The following is a 16744-nucleotide window of genomic DNA, read 5'->3' as shown; positions in this document are numbered from 1 at the left end:
ATTACCATGGATACTGGAAATATTACGGATGGTTTCTGTGTAGACAGGATGTCTGGAAGAGGGAATATCATGGGGCAAATAACAAGAGTTTTGGGACAGGTTTCTTTCTCATACTGTACCTGTTTGCCAGTGCTGGACCCATTTTTTACATCTATTTCTAAAGAGCCTACTCAGCAGAAGAACCCTGAATTTTTATTTGTTGATTTCTAAGTAGAGGAAGTTAAAGAAAGCCCTATATTACACTTGCAATTTTGCAACATGCTTAAGAAAATGAACACATTTCTTTTATCATACATACTGAAGATTTAATGAAAATGAAAATTTGCTAATGAAAATTTGCTAATGAAAATTTACAGATAATCTGTTGGTATTTTTGATTTAGGGAAGATTCTGCCACTGCCAAGGAAAACTTTGGGATGAAACAAGTAAATGCAGCTGCATGTGGCTAAATGCCTTTTTTGTTTAATCCATCAATTTTTGGATATGGATTTAAAACGTTAGTAAGAGGAGAGGCTGTAAAGCCAGATGTACACACCAACATGTGTACAGGGAAAGATTATGCAATAAACCATTTTTTGCAGAAACCCCCTGCTATTTTTTTTTAGCATTAATACCGCTGTAAATTGATTCCAGTTTTGGTTCCTTGTAAGCCAGGGCCCTGGGAATATTGTCCTGCCAGTCCCGCCTCCTCCCAGCCCTGCTATTAATCATGACTTGCCTGTCTTGAAATCTCCCACGGTTTGGTCACAGCTCCAAGGTCACAGGCTGTCATTAGCATTGATCTGAAAAACAGAAATGAACAATACAAGCTGAATCAACCTTTGTTGAATTTCTAAACAACTCTGCTCCTGATGCATAAATAAATAATACACATATAAAATGTCAGCCCTTGCACCTTCTTTTCCTCCAGAAAAGAATGACATGTTTGAAATCTTAGCCATCAGCATGGCTTTTACATTACAATTGTCCCTCAGAAACCTAATGTGTTGCAGGTCATAAGATGATGAATTTTGGTATTGTGCATTGCACACTAGAGAAGAAATGATATTGCAAGGGAGTAACTGCTAATTTTGCAATACTTCTAACACTACTTACATTAATACCTGTAATATATTAGAAAGCATGTGCTACACATGATATAAGTAAGGGTATTATTACATAATAACACCTGCAACTGGATTAATTTATATGCCTATTTGTAAGTGACTGCTGTAGCAAGAGAGCCTATAATCACAGGAGGCATTCCAGACACTGTTTAAGCAGTTTCTACTGCTCATCTACAATAAAAATTGAAGATTTACTATGAGCTATACGGTTCCACTGTAGTTTAATACCTAGCTACAACCATGTTTTATATGCATTAGGAGAAAGAAACCATTCAGCTGTAGAAAGCGTTTATGTACAGTACATGATGCAGATAAAAGTCTAAGAAAGTTTAAATGAAGAACAAGGGCACTGAAAATGAAACATCAAATATATTGCCTGAATCTAAAATTAGGAATGGGTGAAATGGTATGGAAAATAGAAAATGGCCAATATTTTGTCAGAAGACCAAAAGATAACAGAATTTTAATGAAATTTCAGATAAAATGAGACATAATCAGGCATGCATATGCAAATACACACATTTTATTGTCTAAAAAGTGTGATCTACTCAAACCACCCTCAAAGTCTGAGGTTTTCAATAGAATGCATGCTCAGGGCATTCTTGAGGGCTGGAAGAGTGCTCTGTATATGAAAATTCCCAGGTATAGACAGGAATAGCAGAGAAGTGCATGGCCAGTGAAAAAAGACAGCTGAGAGGAAGAGGGAACGGGGAAACAGACAGGAAAGATCTTTGTGTAGAGAGGCAGAATATTGATACTTTCTGGAAAAAGAGCAGAAGGGCTGAACAAGAACTGGTGAGGCTGGGAAAAAGGGAAGAAAACATGACAGAGTGTGTAGGAGAAACAGGAATGGAGAAGGTGAAGTCATGTTGATTAATCCCAATTGTTTCCTAATATTGAAAAATCAAACCATATATTTCATATCATGGATTGTATTTTTAAAACAAGATACTTTCTCTTGTTATGCTAGGCCTTCAGTCCACAATACATGAAATTCCTTCAACAAATATAGCTACACTTTGAAATAACCAGAAGGCAAGAAAAAGCAGTGCTTACCGAAATATTTCTCGGTGGTTTTTTATAGTCCAATCATAACCACCTTTACTGACAAGTTCAAAAAACTCGGTCCTTCTCCTGCAAAAAACCAGATTGTCAGAGAAGGAAACAAGACACTTCCAGGGCAGCACTGCAGCAGAAACACAGTTCTCTGTATGGGACAGAATCACCGCACCTCATGGATTATTGTTAAAGCCGTTACACTGACAGTCCATTTAAGCGAAACATACTAATTTCCGAACATGTTCTATAAATGTCTGTTATCAATGTCAGAGTTGCCTCGTAAAAGCAATATTGGATTTATGGTCTCCACAGATAAGGAAATTAATGGCTATGAAATGTTCAGTCTTCCACAGAAGCATGAAATGTTCACCTACAGCAGTGGACAGACAGACAATAGAAACACCCCAGAAATACACACACACTTCTGTTTTCTTGTCCTTGCAAAATGGTTTTTACTTCTATATCCTGAAGGGTTTTTCAGAGATGTGCAACTCCTGTTATTTCCAACACACAGAAAGAAACAGACATACACAGGAGCTGCTGCTGTCTGGAGTTCATAGTTCTTATAGACTGGAAACTAGGCCTCCCTGCTTGGTCCCATGGTTTGTCTTCTCATGCCTTCTTCATGTCCTCAAACAGGGACAAAATGTGAGATGGACAGAACATGTTAATGCTTGATTGTTGCCTTTAAGAATCAAAATTCTGACTCATCATAGTCTGTAATCTTTTATGGCACTGAGACTCCAAGCAGCTGTTACTGCTTTCAATGTGACTACAATATGTAATAGATCCTGCCCAAGATACAGCAGAAGTTCAGGTACAAAAACCTGGAGCAACTTGTCCCCAGTGACACAACATATGAGCATCAAAGCTGGAAAGCAAATAAATACCTATGTCCTGAGTGACAGTCCAGTGCCCCATCTCATATGAGACTATGCTGTCTATTTGTCAAGAGGAAATGCAGTTAGATTCCTCAACAGGAGAGAGTTTTCCAAGTCTTGTATTTTCTACGTTTACTTCAACTAGACTGAAATTTTGAACAGTGATTATTGACAGCGCAGTCTGATGGCAGCCACTACATGTCTGCACACAAGGAGATGCACACTTCCAGAAACATTCCTTTGGTCAGTGGACAGAACATTATGTGGGGTATGTTGTATTATTCTGGTCCCTGACCGTCATGGTTACATGACCAGTCACTCCTACTATAGGGCCTTTCTGTAATGGATTTCATATAGCAGCTAGAACAGGGAGATAAAAGGGCTGCATGATGATAACTAATCACTTATGCATTGGGAAATAAAAGATTTCATTTTGAAGTATGGGATATTCTGCGCAATTCATATGTTCCTGGACAAAAACCAGGCAAGAATGTTTAAAGCTGAAAGCTCAGGAAGATGACATCCCAGAAACCTAATATATTCAAATTTAAAATGTAGAGATCCATAAACAGTAACTAAAAATGTGAATTTCAAGGCCTTATGTTAGGCTAAAATGTTTAAGGATTTTCTTTGAAATCCATTTAAATGGATACAGAAGTAGTAGTCCATCTCCACATAGAAGTTTCAGTGTAAGAAGGGCTCAACCGGAGGAAAGCAGCCATGTATAATGAAACAATTTAGTGTTTCCTACTGGTTTCTTTGGTATCCAAAATTATGAGGTTTTCTATTAATAAGCAAATATAATACAGCAGCATTTCAGAAACAAACTGAATTATAACAGTTTTCCAGGGTCTTTGAGTAACATTGACTCTGGCTGTATTTTGCCTCAAAGGGAAAGTTATTTTCCTGTGTATAACAAATCCGTTTTCTTTACAGCCCAGTGGCTCAAGATATCATTTGAGTGAGTTTCCATAAACTTAATTTTGGTTCCATGCTTTTACTGGTTGTATTATCTACAAGTATCGTTATCTAGAATTATAAACTAAAATCAAATATATTTTCCATCTGATCTGTCATTGAAAGTCACCTTTTTGTTTGTTTGTATAAAAGTAATGCCTTGAAAAGGTCATAAAGCCTTGCTCTGCCTGGAATTTTGTTGGTTTTTTTGCTACCTGGAGCTTGTGATCAGTAGGTTTAGTCATTCTAAGAATACTGATATGAGAATTCCCCTCTCTACAAAAATATTGAAGATGTAGCAAACTGAAAAAACAAATTAGGTACTTGTGTAGAAACACCTGTTCATATAGGGTGGCTTTAAGAAGTGTAAACCACCAATGTTTCCAGAGTTATGTTCAGGCATTTTTGGAAATAAAGTAGCATAGCTACCACCTTATTAATGAATCCGAGTAACACAAGAGGAAAAAAATAACTCATCTGCAGACTTTTGAGTAAAGAGGCCTCATTTGCTAAAAGTCTTCTGATTGTCCTCAGCCCATCACTTAAGCCCATTTCACTTAAAGCTGTCAGCAAATGGTCATGTCATACCAGCCATCCAGATAACAGGCAATCCTCACAGACAGCTTGAAAAAAGAGTGTGCTCAAAAGGCTTTATTTGTCCTCCTCAAGATATTTGTGTCAGCAAGCAGAAATTTCTTCATAGATTAATGTTTAGAAATTATTTATAATAAAACTTCTTGCTAAAATCCTTTCCTAAGAATGCTTCTCTGTGAATGGACTTGCAGGAAACAAAGAGCGTCAGTGCATCTATTGCCAGTACTGTTTAAACAGCCCCTGCCATGGGAACCAAATACTGAGGAACAGACAAAGCAAACATTGCAGCATCCCAATTAGTATTTTTACAATTAACAGTTAAAGATACAATGTTGATATAGATAATTGAAAAATTTCAGGATAAAGACTTTGCCTGAAGTTTTCTTGATACCTGGTTTGGTATCATCCACCAGAACATAGGAGGGGCAGAATCCAGGTACACCACCCTAAGAAAAACATTACTAAATGACACCCAGCACTGTACGGGATAGGATGCTAATGGACAACAAACAAAAATTCCTAAGGATGACTTATTGTCAAGGCTGGGAAGGCAGTGCACTGAAACTGCACATCTACCAGCATTTCTGCCCCTAAGTCAGCTGCAGGCATGTGCCAGATGTCAGAAGTGCAGTGTTATGGTCACACCATGACTCCTCTGACTACATGCATCCTCCCACACAACCTCACTGGGAAGAGCTTGGTAATAATTAACAATATTAAAATACAGGAAGTAGCACCAACTTGAAATCTACTTTGAGATTTGATTTGCAAACAAGGAAAAGGAAGAAAACTGGGTGAGAGAGATCCCACTGTACTTCTCCCCAGTTAAGCTTTTTAAAACCCATTCTCTTCACGTGATGTGAATTGGCATAATTTGTCTTCAAAGCAGCAAAGCGTCTGCTTTGTTACCTCTGCAACTGGGTCTGTAACTAAATACAGTATTTCTTAGCATACATTTTTAGAAATGCTGAAATGTTGGAAAAGAATTCTCAAGTGTCACTGATTTTCTATATACCTGAAGAAATGATCACAGAAGGGATAGAAAAATTATGGGACTGAGCTGTAACTGGTTCCTGGGATTGCTTTGAAGTATAAACCTAGGATTTCACTTGCTTTTGGTTGATACAGACATGTTACATATTAAAGCAAAACTTACTTTGACACTTGAGATATTTCTATTAGTCTAAAAGATACTAAGTATTAGCCTAAACCTCTTCAACCATAGCTAAACACGAATTTCTCATATTATATATCCTTATTGGTATTTAATAGCTCATTAGAGTAAGTTCTCTGAATTTTCATTCATCAAATACAAGAAATGCCAATACTTACTCAAAATACAGAGTGAGGTCTGTTGCCAATATCGATTGCTTTAGAAGCTGCATAAGGTCACTGTAGTCCTTAGAGGACAAGTTAGCAAAGATGTTGTGACCCTATAATGAAAGAGATAAAAGAGGTAAAGGGCTAACAATCAATATAACTTTTTAAAAGGTTTTCTAACTTGTTAGTGTACTGTTTCCCTGTAATGCAAGCTTTTTCTGATTCATGGCAAAGCTATGACAAAATAATAATAATGTTAATACTGCTGAGATTACACTGAGGTAGAAGAGTTGATGATTGTTATCAAGCACCTGGTATGTTTTTCTAAACTCTGCTGAAATTACAGCCTTTCGAGTAAAGATTTACTCTCTGCTCTGACCCTGCACAGACTCAGTTTATGGGGAAAAACTATGGATACATCTCAATCTCTCCCCTTATTAAACGTTTTGGGGAGCTGTGTATTGGAGCTCTTGAGTTGTGATCCTAATAGATTTATCTGTGCTGCTGCTTGCATGCACACAAATTGCTGTTAGAGCAGTCAAGGACACTAAATCAGTTTTTCATTCAAAACAGCCCATTTGCTCACTCTGCCCATTACTGTCTTACAGTGTATGCAATCACTGCCTATGTAGGCTAAAGAACCACAACTTTATATGCAGTTTAAGCACCCTTTGTGGGCCTAACTGGCTGCTTTTTAAGGGATTGTGGATTAGGAATTTGAAAGATGCACTATGGCCAAAATGAAAGGAAATTAATTATTTGATGTTGCTGTTTGAGAGGGGGAAGCTTCTTTTGTAACCAAATTTCTGAAAACAAGAAGAGGGACAGAGATCCTGTAATTCCTCTTTGAAATTCTCGAGACAGCAAGATGAAAGAAACAAAATTAATAAAAAATTCTAAATGTAAGCTTAGGAAGTGATCTTTGTGACAATAGTCACATATATTAACATAGATAAAAATATTACAGGGCTTTTTTCCTTAATTACCTATATAAATATTGAAGTTCTTTCTAAACAGAGTCTTATTTTGGTGATATTAGTCTTGTAGTGCCCACATTCCGTATGCACTGCCATCTACTGCTTAGGAAGACTAAAATGCCCTTAAAACCTAGAATTTTCCAGCAACAGGGAACCATGATGGACATATGAACATAACCATGATAGCTGGAGGACATATATGAGGTAAGGTCTGGGGAGGTAGAGGTGTCATTTTTTAATAGAGAAGCTAATTGTTGGACTAAAAAAATAATTTGCCATGCATAAAATAGTTTCTTTTCAGCTAAATATTGAGAAGGCTTTGTGAATCTAAAGCTTATTTCTGAAAAGAAAAAATTAGAACCAAGGTACTAAGAAGAAAATAGGAGTTCTTGCAACAGGGCTAATTTACCATGTTTGTTATTCTGTAATATCTACTGCTTTTCTGAGCTGTTTCATGGTGTACAAAACCATGTCACTACAAAGACCAAGATTACTTTTATTGAGGTTAGCATGTCAAGAGTAAAGGATAAACCGCCCCTTAGTCCAACATGCTAAAAATCTGAATAAATGATACAACATACTATGTTTCCAACTAGACAGCAAAGACAGACTAGAATATTTCAGCTTATTTCAGAGACCAATTGCTCAGCTGGTAACAGACAGTGTATCTTTAAGCAGATTAGAGGTTCCAAATCTGCATTTATTCCAAACTAAGCAGTATTGTGTTCCATTAGCAAACTGTATGTGTTGGATAAAAATTACACAGCATCCTTTTTCTGGTCTAGACATGAGGACCTCGAGAAGAAGCTGTCTGAATGATCAAATTTGAGGACTTGCATTTCAAGTAATATTTTACATCTCTGAAAGAACCTGGAGTAGAGTCCAAATATTTTTTTTTCCCTAATTTCTTGATTTTTAAGCTGGAAAAGATAAACAAAAGGATCTAGACTGACACGATCTATGAACTTCTACAGAGCTGCCCATGTCTTGAGCCTGAGACATTCAATTATGATGATTTCAGGAGCTAGAGAACTCACTGTTTTCCAGAAAAGCTTCTTCCAGAGGCTGAACAGTGTCACCAGTTTAGTGAAAAAACAGCAAAAAATCCCCACCCAAACCCCTTTGTTTTTTTCCTATTCTGAACTGGTCTGTTTAGCATCCAAATGCTGCTTTTTGGTACACCTTTCCCTGGCAGTATAAGGAGCCATTTATATCCTAATATCACCTTTTAGATAAACTGGCCTAGGCTAAATGGATCAGAGCTGTTAAAATCTCATGCCAGTGCTCTCTTTTCCCATGTTTGCTTTTGAAGTATAATGTCAAGAAATTGAACAATAAAGGTGCAGTTCTGTGACAAATCTCCCTGGCAGTGCACACAGAGGTAAAGCCATCACCCTGTTCCCATTTGTCTGTGATGATGAGACATTGCAGATCTCTTCAGAAGTTACTACAGATCAAGCTATGGTCTCCAACTGTGCTGCATGAACAACAATTTTTATATTTACTGAATGCATTTTGTAGCAACCAATCTGTGTGAATTAAGAAAACACATCCACTGTTTTAAAAGGACTGCATGTCCATCCTTCCACTTTTCTCAGTTATTAAATCGCTGGGGTAGTGCATGCTGTATACTGTTGCATGCAAGATATTCTAGGCAAGACCTATGTCTTCACAGGTATCTGCAAAGCAATTAATGTACTTTGGACAGCATGATATTACTGATTTTAATTTTTAAAAATAGTGTATTAAATTACAAAAAAATCATAAAAATACTGATTACAGAAAGGCTGCCAAAGAAATGGTGCAGTAAAAGATGGCTCTGATACTCTGAATATGACACCTGTGGGGAAAGGTGAGCACCTGTTTCAGCTACCTCTAAACCAGGATATATGTAAGAAGATGGAGAAAAGCCGACAATACGATTAGGATGTATTCTCCTTGCCCCTCGCTGATTGAGACAAATATAATCTCTGGGCTCTATGATCATTTGTAGTTGTTTAATTTTGTGCTGGTTGCGACCTTTGTGGTAACCAATAAATAATTCCTCAAGGAGAGGGCATTAAAAAGGTACTGTATGTGGTATTTCCTTTCTCCAGCTGAAACTGCCCAACAGTTTACAGTGAGATTAACAGTAATGCTTTTGTACCTCACTTTGGAGAATCATGACAGCGTGATTGAAATGGTGGTGCTCCAAGGTAGCAGAGGTGCCGTAGAGCTGAGCTAAGGCTGATCCACTCCTGAAACAGAACACGGGAAGTCAACAAATCCCGCTCGTCTGCTTACGAAGCAGGTTTCAGAGACAATTTAGTAACAAAAGTACACAGCCACACTCTCCACCTCCACTTCAGCAACCCCACTTAAGACAATTGATGAGATCAAAATACTAATTTAAATCCAGATACAAAGCATTTATGTTCCAGACTTTGTTAAATATTGTCACCTGACTAAAGATTTTTCTAGAACTACAGGAAATTGTGTAATGCAACTTTCCAAGTGCCTCAGCAACAGCAACAGCACAGGCACAGCACTGCACAGTAAAGCCACACAATAACGTCCTTCAGCTGGGATCGGCTGTTCTCCTGCTACCTTTTATTTTTAATTCTTAATAGGCATAAACATAAGGGCTTACAATGGGCAACTACAAACTCTTAAAATAAAACCCCAAAACACAACAACAAACCCAACTGCAAATACTAAGGCAAACAAAAGACCACAAGTAAAAGCAGTGAATATGAAAGTAAAGCTTAGCATATCTCTAGAATGTATTTTCTCATCACATTTACTGTCTAAACCAAAATCAGATTCAAAATGTACAGAGCAGGTGGGTTTTCTAAGTTTAAAGGACAAAAATGTACAGAATAAAATTATAAAATTGCAAATTGCTGGGAAGTGCTGGGAATGGGACTGGATTGTCAAAACGGTCACTGTTCACCAAGTACCAAAGCACTTCAGGCAAAGTACTTCACTTCTGGGACCCAGCCTAAAGTGACAAGATGGGTTTTCTTTCCAAAGAAATGAGAGTAAGAGTTTATGCTAGAGACAGAAGGAGTCTCCTAGGAGCATATACCATAAAACTGCACCATACTGATACTTAATTATCAGAAGCAGCTATATGAGAGAACAGGATGTCCAGGAAACATCATCCCTAGAGAATGTGATGTTGACATATATAACAGAGCCGTTTGAGACAACTGTGATATTGCCTCCATCATATACCTCTTGAACTTTCATCATACAGAACAGCAGTATTGGACACTGAAGATAAAATAGGAAAATGTGATGCTTAAATTTATGTCAGGTTAGAGGAATAAATCATAGTTGGCGTTACGAAAACTACAGCTTCTGTTTTCAGGGATGTTTTATACATGTGTGGTAATGTTTGTCTTTCATTAAATGTCTTCAGCAGTTTCTTTATGGAGTCATAAAATGGTAGCCTCCTCTCCGTACTCTGCTGTCATACAAGTATAAATGATAGCAGTCTAATGCTGAACCCTGTACCTTTAACTCAGCCATTCCTCTGCACAAAAGGTGCTCTTGTGTAATGGTACAGCAGAGAAGTGGTTAACTTAATCAGAGCCTAAAATGGCCAGGATGTAAATCTTAGGTCTCGTTTTTGTAAATTAGGAACATAAACATCAATCAGCTGAGCTTCCTTCCCATTTGTCTCATCTATTTTGATTCTCTTCAAGACTCAGCTGCAAAAAGGCATCTAGCAGTGCTTGGTAACCTTTGCACCACAAGTTCTGTCTTTTGAGCACTGCAATTGATTTTCCCTGCTATGGTGATTGAAGATCCAGACAGTGTCATTGTTTCATTGAGATTGTATGGCAACACCAATACCTCAGGAAATGGCAGCTTAGTGAACATCAGAAACATCAGTTTGAGTGATGGTCACTGAGGCAACTTGCCCCCAGAAATGCAGCAGCTCATGCATACACACATTGCAGCAGAGTACTTCTGCAAAAGGTAGGACAAAATAGGCTAATACAGCATCACTCCGCCTTTCAAGTATCTTTGGACAACCTTTTGACCACTCCCCCATCACACTGGATGATTAGCAGTATGGCAGGACAGAAAAAGCTGAAAATGCACAGTGGGATCTGCAGGACAGAAATGCCTTTGGGCCTCAAATTCTGACTGCAGAGTAACCGTTGAGTGAAGAAAACAACATGGGATTGAAGGAATCTCTGTGTCTGGCAGCTTTATTTCACAGCTTGGCCAGGATGTTGCTGGGGACATTTTCTGTTGTCCCTCCCATTATCAGGGAACACAGATTTTGGAATGAATTTGACCTTAGTCTAAGGAGTTCCCTTACCTACACAGTTATAAGTACCACCCTTAAACTTTCTACAAACCTGCTTCTACCTCACTGTGCCTGAAGGCAGCAGCATGGTTTTTGTGAAAGCATTGTTTCAGTTTCACTTATTTTCTTTTCTTCTCAATAGTAGAACAAGGTTTTGTTTAATGTCATGCACCCCAGTCAGCAAGAACAACCCACACAGACAATTTAGGTACTTCCTGAGTTGAAAGTCAGAATCAGTAACAGCTGAGCCTGAAAAGAACATCAAGTTTTGGCACCACATTTCAATATGTGGTGTCAGTTCAACAGCCAGCTACAAAGGACAAGCCAGCAATTACTTAAAGGAACAGAGAATGATAAAGATGGATAGTCCCTCACTGCACTCAGGAATAAGAGTACTTGGCCTTGGCCTAGCAGGCTTGAAATTAATGCTTCATTCTTTATCCTGGTCACCTTTTGCTCTCCCATGGAAGAAAACCAAATTAAAATAGTAAGAATTAGAAAGCTTACTTGGCTTGGAAGGCATTGTTGGTTCCCCTGTGGTCAAGGTCGTGACATAAGCATCCCACAATCAAAGCTAAAATTTCAATTTCAGTTAGAATCTCCTGAAATCCTGCAGTCTGAGAGCAGAAAAAAAATAGCAGCTGTAACGATCAGTAGCAAAAGGGATAAGTAATGTTAGTCCATCGAGCAACAGTCAACTTTGTTTTGAAACCATGAACGTTTCGGTAAGGAGAAGATAAATGCTTTATTGTCATATTCTATTCCCTGCTGTATGTCAGATGGTTAGCAGAATAGATAATGTCCTTGGAGTGATCTGTTATTATCTCTCTGTTGCATTTCCAGCATGCCATTTCTCTGCTACCCAGGAGGCACTAAAGGCACAAAGAGCTGAAAACAAATACCAGTAATGGCAAACTGAGACAGGAACTGGATTTTTCTATCAGAGAAATAAAAAACCAAAACCAAGCTGATTCCATTTTGAAATTAATGTTTAGATAAGTACTTAGAAAGATTTCCTGAATCCTGAGATGACCATCTTAGTCAACTCCTACTGTCAGGGATAGCTGACATGTTAAATTGGAAGACCTTTAAAAGAACCCAGGTAAAATATACTCTATGGAACTGTTATGAACTATTAGGAGATTTTTTAAAAATCTGTGACAGTGAAATGAAGTGGCATGATTTAAGGAGTCAAATGATTTAAATGTGTCAAAGGGCATATTTCTGCTGCAGATACCCACTTGAATTTGGAAGAGATATTTGAAAACAAATGCAATGAAATTCCGTACAAGCAGATCAGACATGACTGACTATGTGAATGGGGGAATTAATCCTAGAAACATTTTTTTACCACTATGCTTCTCCTTGCGGATACTTGTCATAGCAGTATTCCTGCCTCAACTGGCTCATGTCAGAAAAGAAACACTTACTGTTATTGCTAACCTTAAGCATCCTGAACAGATCCTGTCTGGAGGAGGTGCTAGAGCGTCTGTGGGACACCACCTCACTGGTGCTGTGTCTCTTACCCATGGCAGAAACAACCTGCTTCTTCAGAAGCAGAAGGGCGTGTTGCCCACAAAAACGACTGGCTGAGCTGGAAAATCGTAACACTTGTCTTTTCACAGTGCCAGTCTCCAGTGACACTCCTCAATTAGCCACATGATGTAGTTCGCATGAAAGGAAATTACATACAAGAAACACAAAATACATTTGTGTTGGAGGACCAGACCAAGGCTGAACACTAATACCATGTAAGAATTCCAAATGTCATTGATTTTCAACAGGGCATAATTTCACCCACTGGCAAGAAGAGGGTTTAAGTGATACAATGGGACTTGTTGCCCTTACCTGGTGGGAACTTACACCCCACTCAGAAATGTCAATCAATTGCTGCAATACTCTGTGAAAGCTCTGCTATTCACCCTGAAGACCACAAATTCTACTTAAAGAAATGCACATTCAAATCTAAGTAGCCTCTGTTTAGACAGTCTGATATGTGGCCACAGTTAATACTTAGGCAGTACAGGGAGCCAAGCTCCCCCAGGTGCTCAGGAATGCATTTCAGTGGGAATTGAGGAAGTGCAAGACTTGCTACAAAAGCTTTATAATTACTTAAAGTTTACACATCAGAAAAGATAATCAAGTATGAGGAAAAAACCGATTAATTTTGTGTAGAATCCACTGGTGTACAGAATAACTTGAATAATAGGAATGAGATTCGCCTGATTTCTAGCAGAATTGCTTTTTGTTTAATTTCAGTAACATCTACCCAAGTAGAAAAAATCCTCTAAAAATAGTGCTTTCACTTTTTATTTTTTTCAACATAGCTCTTGCATAACAAATAATAATAGAGGTCTATTTATAAAAAGGGATTAAAAATAGTTTCTAACTGACAACACATCATGTGTCAAGTTTCAATCTAGAGAAAATATTCATGGCTAAGTTAAAACAACTTAAAAGAGAAGTTTTATAATATAAAATTGATGTTGTAATAAATATTCTTTAGTGTAATCCAAGCTTTGATTAAATTCAAGGATTCAGCCTGTATTGCAAATGCAGGAAAGCCGATTAAGGAATTTATTAACAGTAGCAATATCTCAAAAATAAATGGCACATTTTATTTAATGAAAAGTCTTGTCACTGAATATATGAAAGAAATATATCATATGTCATGTAGTAAAAAACATTTCATTTAAAACAATACTACAGTAAGGGGATATCGTCTTTGAACATAATGCAAGTAAACAGAGGATTACATTTCCCTGTTTTCTGAATTTACAAGAGAAAAAAGAATACATGGCTATAGACGATGGTGCAGTAAAATTTATTTTCACCAGAAAAGGAATGACCCATAACTCACGAGTGGCAGAGTCTCCAGTGAGTTATGGAGGTCATTCTTTCATGTGAGGAAATGAATTGCATTCATTATACCTTGCCCCACATCTATATGTTTTGTTATTAGCACACCAGATGGGATTTTAATTTGGTATTGCTTACTTGTTCATTTTTGCCCTTTGAAATAAGTATCAATGTGAACTTGGCAAAGGCATTGATAATGAAGCCTGGGCTTGATCCTGCATTTACTCTCATGTACTCCCGTAACCTGCTGGAGCAGTCTTGCTGCAGTGCTTCTCTTCAGAATACTTGGGCATCTGAAATATAGAACTATGGCTTGCAGAACTGGGCTTATAATTGTTCAGGAGAGAGAAAATACATACTTAGATATACAGGAACATGCTTTAGATATGCAAAAGGCTGAGTTTACCAGGAATGAAACAACTGGTTTACTCTTTGTTGAATTTCTGTTGTTCGGCTTGTTCAACACAGCTGAATTTTCCTTGTGCATTCAGTGGGAGTATGGTGGCCCTTAGAGGCTACTGCATTACAGGTTAGACATTACTCTGCTGTGGTAAATCCTACCTGAAAATGCCCTAAAATAGAATTACTGGTTTATATTTTTGGGGCAGTCTGTATTGCTGACTATCATGGAAAAATCAGAAATAAGGGGCAATAACTGTACAAAGCAGTGCCTTCTCGACCAGCAGAGAAAGGCTCTGATAAGCCCTTCAAAGGGTTTGTCAAAGAATTTTCCCCTTTTTACCAGTGAAAAAAGAAGGCACACACTAACTTGGATGGTATCCCCAAGACAAACACAGTAGGAGCAAGCCTTGTATTATTACTAGTCTTGAGTCTTTCTTTTGTGTCTTTGTTTTTGCACAAAATGAATCTTCCTGGCTCTGGAAGGGAGAGCAGACCAAACAGATCACACACCTGAACTTATTCTGTTCTCAGCCAGAGCAAAGTGGGGCAAGATGTGTGGTGAGTCCAATGCTGTGGCCACTCACATCCAGCCCTGCACATGGAATTGCTCATTCTGTTTATTACCAGGAGCATGGGTGAGGAAATGAACTTGGCTTAAAAATGCCGGATCACATTCCAGAGACAGTTGCATCCCTGTGCTGACTGCTAAAAGGATTCTGAAATTATGCTGTGAGAACCACGGTCAGAGCATCTGTCGATGGAGGCCCGGGAGGCTGCTGGTGGCTGCTGGAGCAGCAGGGCCCTGCTTCCTCCCTGCTGGCCCCAATGCGGGCACCACTAGCCGGGATTGGAGATGCCTGGTCCCACCGACAGAGCAGCATGCCGCAAACCTGGCCTCGGAGCTCCACCTAGGGGTGTCACCGCTGGGGCTGGAGGCTCCCCACCCCTGGCAGTTTCTGGCAGAAATTACTGTAATTCACACCCAGCGGCATCGCCTGCCTTTGCCCATACTCATCAGAGTAAAATGCTTTTCGTTTTTCTAAAACTGAAAAAAAAAGCATGTCAAGTTCATAAAACCTTAAAGACTACCAACACCCAGGCATTATCACCAAATTTCCTTAGAGAGCATCAGCAAGTGCCTGCTGAAACAATGTTAACTCTGCTCAGCTCAGCAGCCTCATGCCCAGAGGAAGAGGTGACCATTCTCTCACTGAACATCTCCCTTTCCTTTGTCTCATGGTGTATGGTACAGCTTCACTATGCCTCCATCAACACTCACAGAAATACACCCACCCTGCTGGGATGGACCAAGCACTAGAACAACATCTACCTGCTAGTGGAAGTCAGACTTTTTTTCTTGCCTAACACACAAAATTCTAGCATCCAGGACCACTGAGTTTTTTATTGGTACAAGAATTAACTAGCCAAACGTGTTACTTCACGCAGTGAGGTTGCTGTGAGGTAGGGAGAGAGAGCAGCATACTTTTTCTGGTATGCTAGCAGTGGTACTTTCAGCAGAATTTACTTGTATGCTGAAAGGAGCTACAGGTACTGCTGGAGATACGTGGCAGTAAAACCCCTAAGTGTCAACTGTGTCCAGTGGAGACTCAAGATTCACTTAGATCACTATGCTGGAAGATGATTTTCAAATGTTTTGAGGCAGTACCTTCTAAAACTATTTAGATGAAGCTGGATAAGGAGATAATAAATATCAACAAAATAAATACTTTGGAATTCTAATCTTCTTTGGTTTTGTAGTTCCCGACCAGGATTTTGAAATAAATGTCAAATCAAAGAGTTCCAAAAGAAAAACATCTTGTAAGATCAAGATCTGCAATAACAAGAGCACTCCAAGACTGCCATCTGTTTTCAGTCACTTTAATGTCTCTGTGATATCACTGTCACTAAAACACTATACGGTTTTGCCAAATATGTGCTGCCTTAAGTTGAGCAAGTTCAGTCTGCTTTGCTACTGGAAATAAGTAGCATAATAACTAGAAAAGAAATTGAATGCTGGAAAATGTTTAGACAGGTTAGGCAATGTGTCAGTAAAAGCTCTTAGGGGATTGTGTAGCTGGATACTCACAGTTAACATGGCAAACATCAGCTGGCAGACGTTGAAAGCGTGCCTCCAGTTGTGATACAAAACCATTCGATAGTTCTTCCGCACCGTCAAAAGCCACCTACACAGTGTCTGAAATTGAAAGTACAATTTGTAGCAGGGCTACTAAATGTGTACAAATGGACAGAGCAGTGCCAAGACAAAAGCAGCAGATATTTGCAGCG

At 38.6% G+C, this 16744-nt stretch overlaps 1 protein-coding gene and 1 long non-coding RNA gene across 4 annotated transcripts in view; one reads left to right on the top strand and one right to left on the bottom strand.

Moving 5' to 3' along the window:
• The window catches only part of PDE11A (phosphodiesterase 11A), a 115258-nt gene that overhangs the window by 19209 nt on the left and 79305 nt on the right, over nt 1-16744 (bottom strand). For all 3 annotated transcript variants that reach the window (XM_017735809.1, XM_017735807.1, XM_017735808.1), the window contains 6 exons: nt 16545-16652; nt 11705-11814; nt 9041-9131; nt 5930-6030; nt 2163-2240; nt 719-782 (listed from right to left, as the gene is read on the bottom strand). In XM_017735809.1, the coding sequence (XP_017591298.1) occupies nt 719-782; nt 2163-2240; nt 5930-6030; nt 9041-9131; nt 11705-11814; nt 16545-16652 (552 nt within the window). The remainder of the gene's footprint in view (nt 1-718; nt 783-2162; nt 2241-5929; nt 6031-9040; nt 9132-11704; nt 11815-16544; nt 16653-16744) is intronic.
• The window catches only part of LOC108447044, a 111452-nt gene that overhangs the window by 16621 nt on the left and 78087 nt on the right, over nt 1-16744 (top strand). The window lies entirely within an intron of this gene.

This window comes from Corvus brachyrhynchos, unplaced genomic scaffold (genome assembly GCF_000691975.1).
Source record: "Corvus brachyrhynchos isolate BGI_N302 unplaced genomic scaffold, ASM69197v1 scaffold255, whole genome shotgun sequence".
In the NCBI taxonomy this organism is placed as follows: Eukaryota; Metazoa; Chordata; class Aves; order Passeriformes; family Corvidae; genus Corvus; species Corvus brachyrhynchos.
Note: the sequence above shows the minus strand (reverse complement) of the source record. Positions and strands in the feature narration are given on the sequence as shown.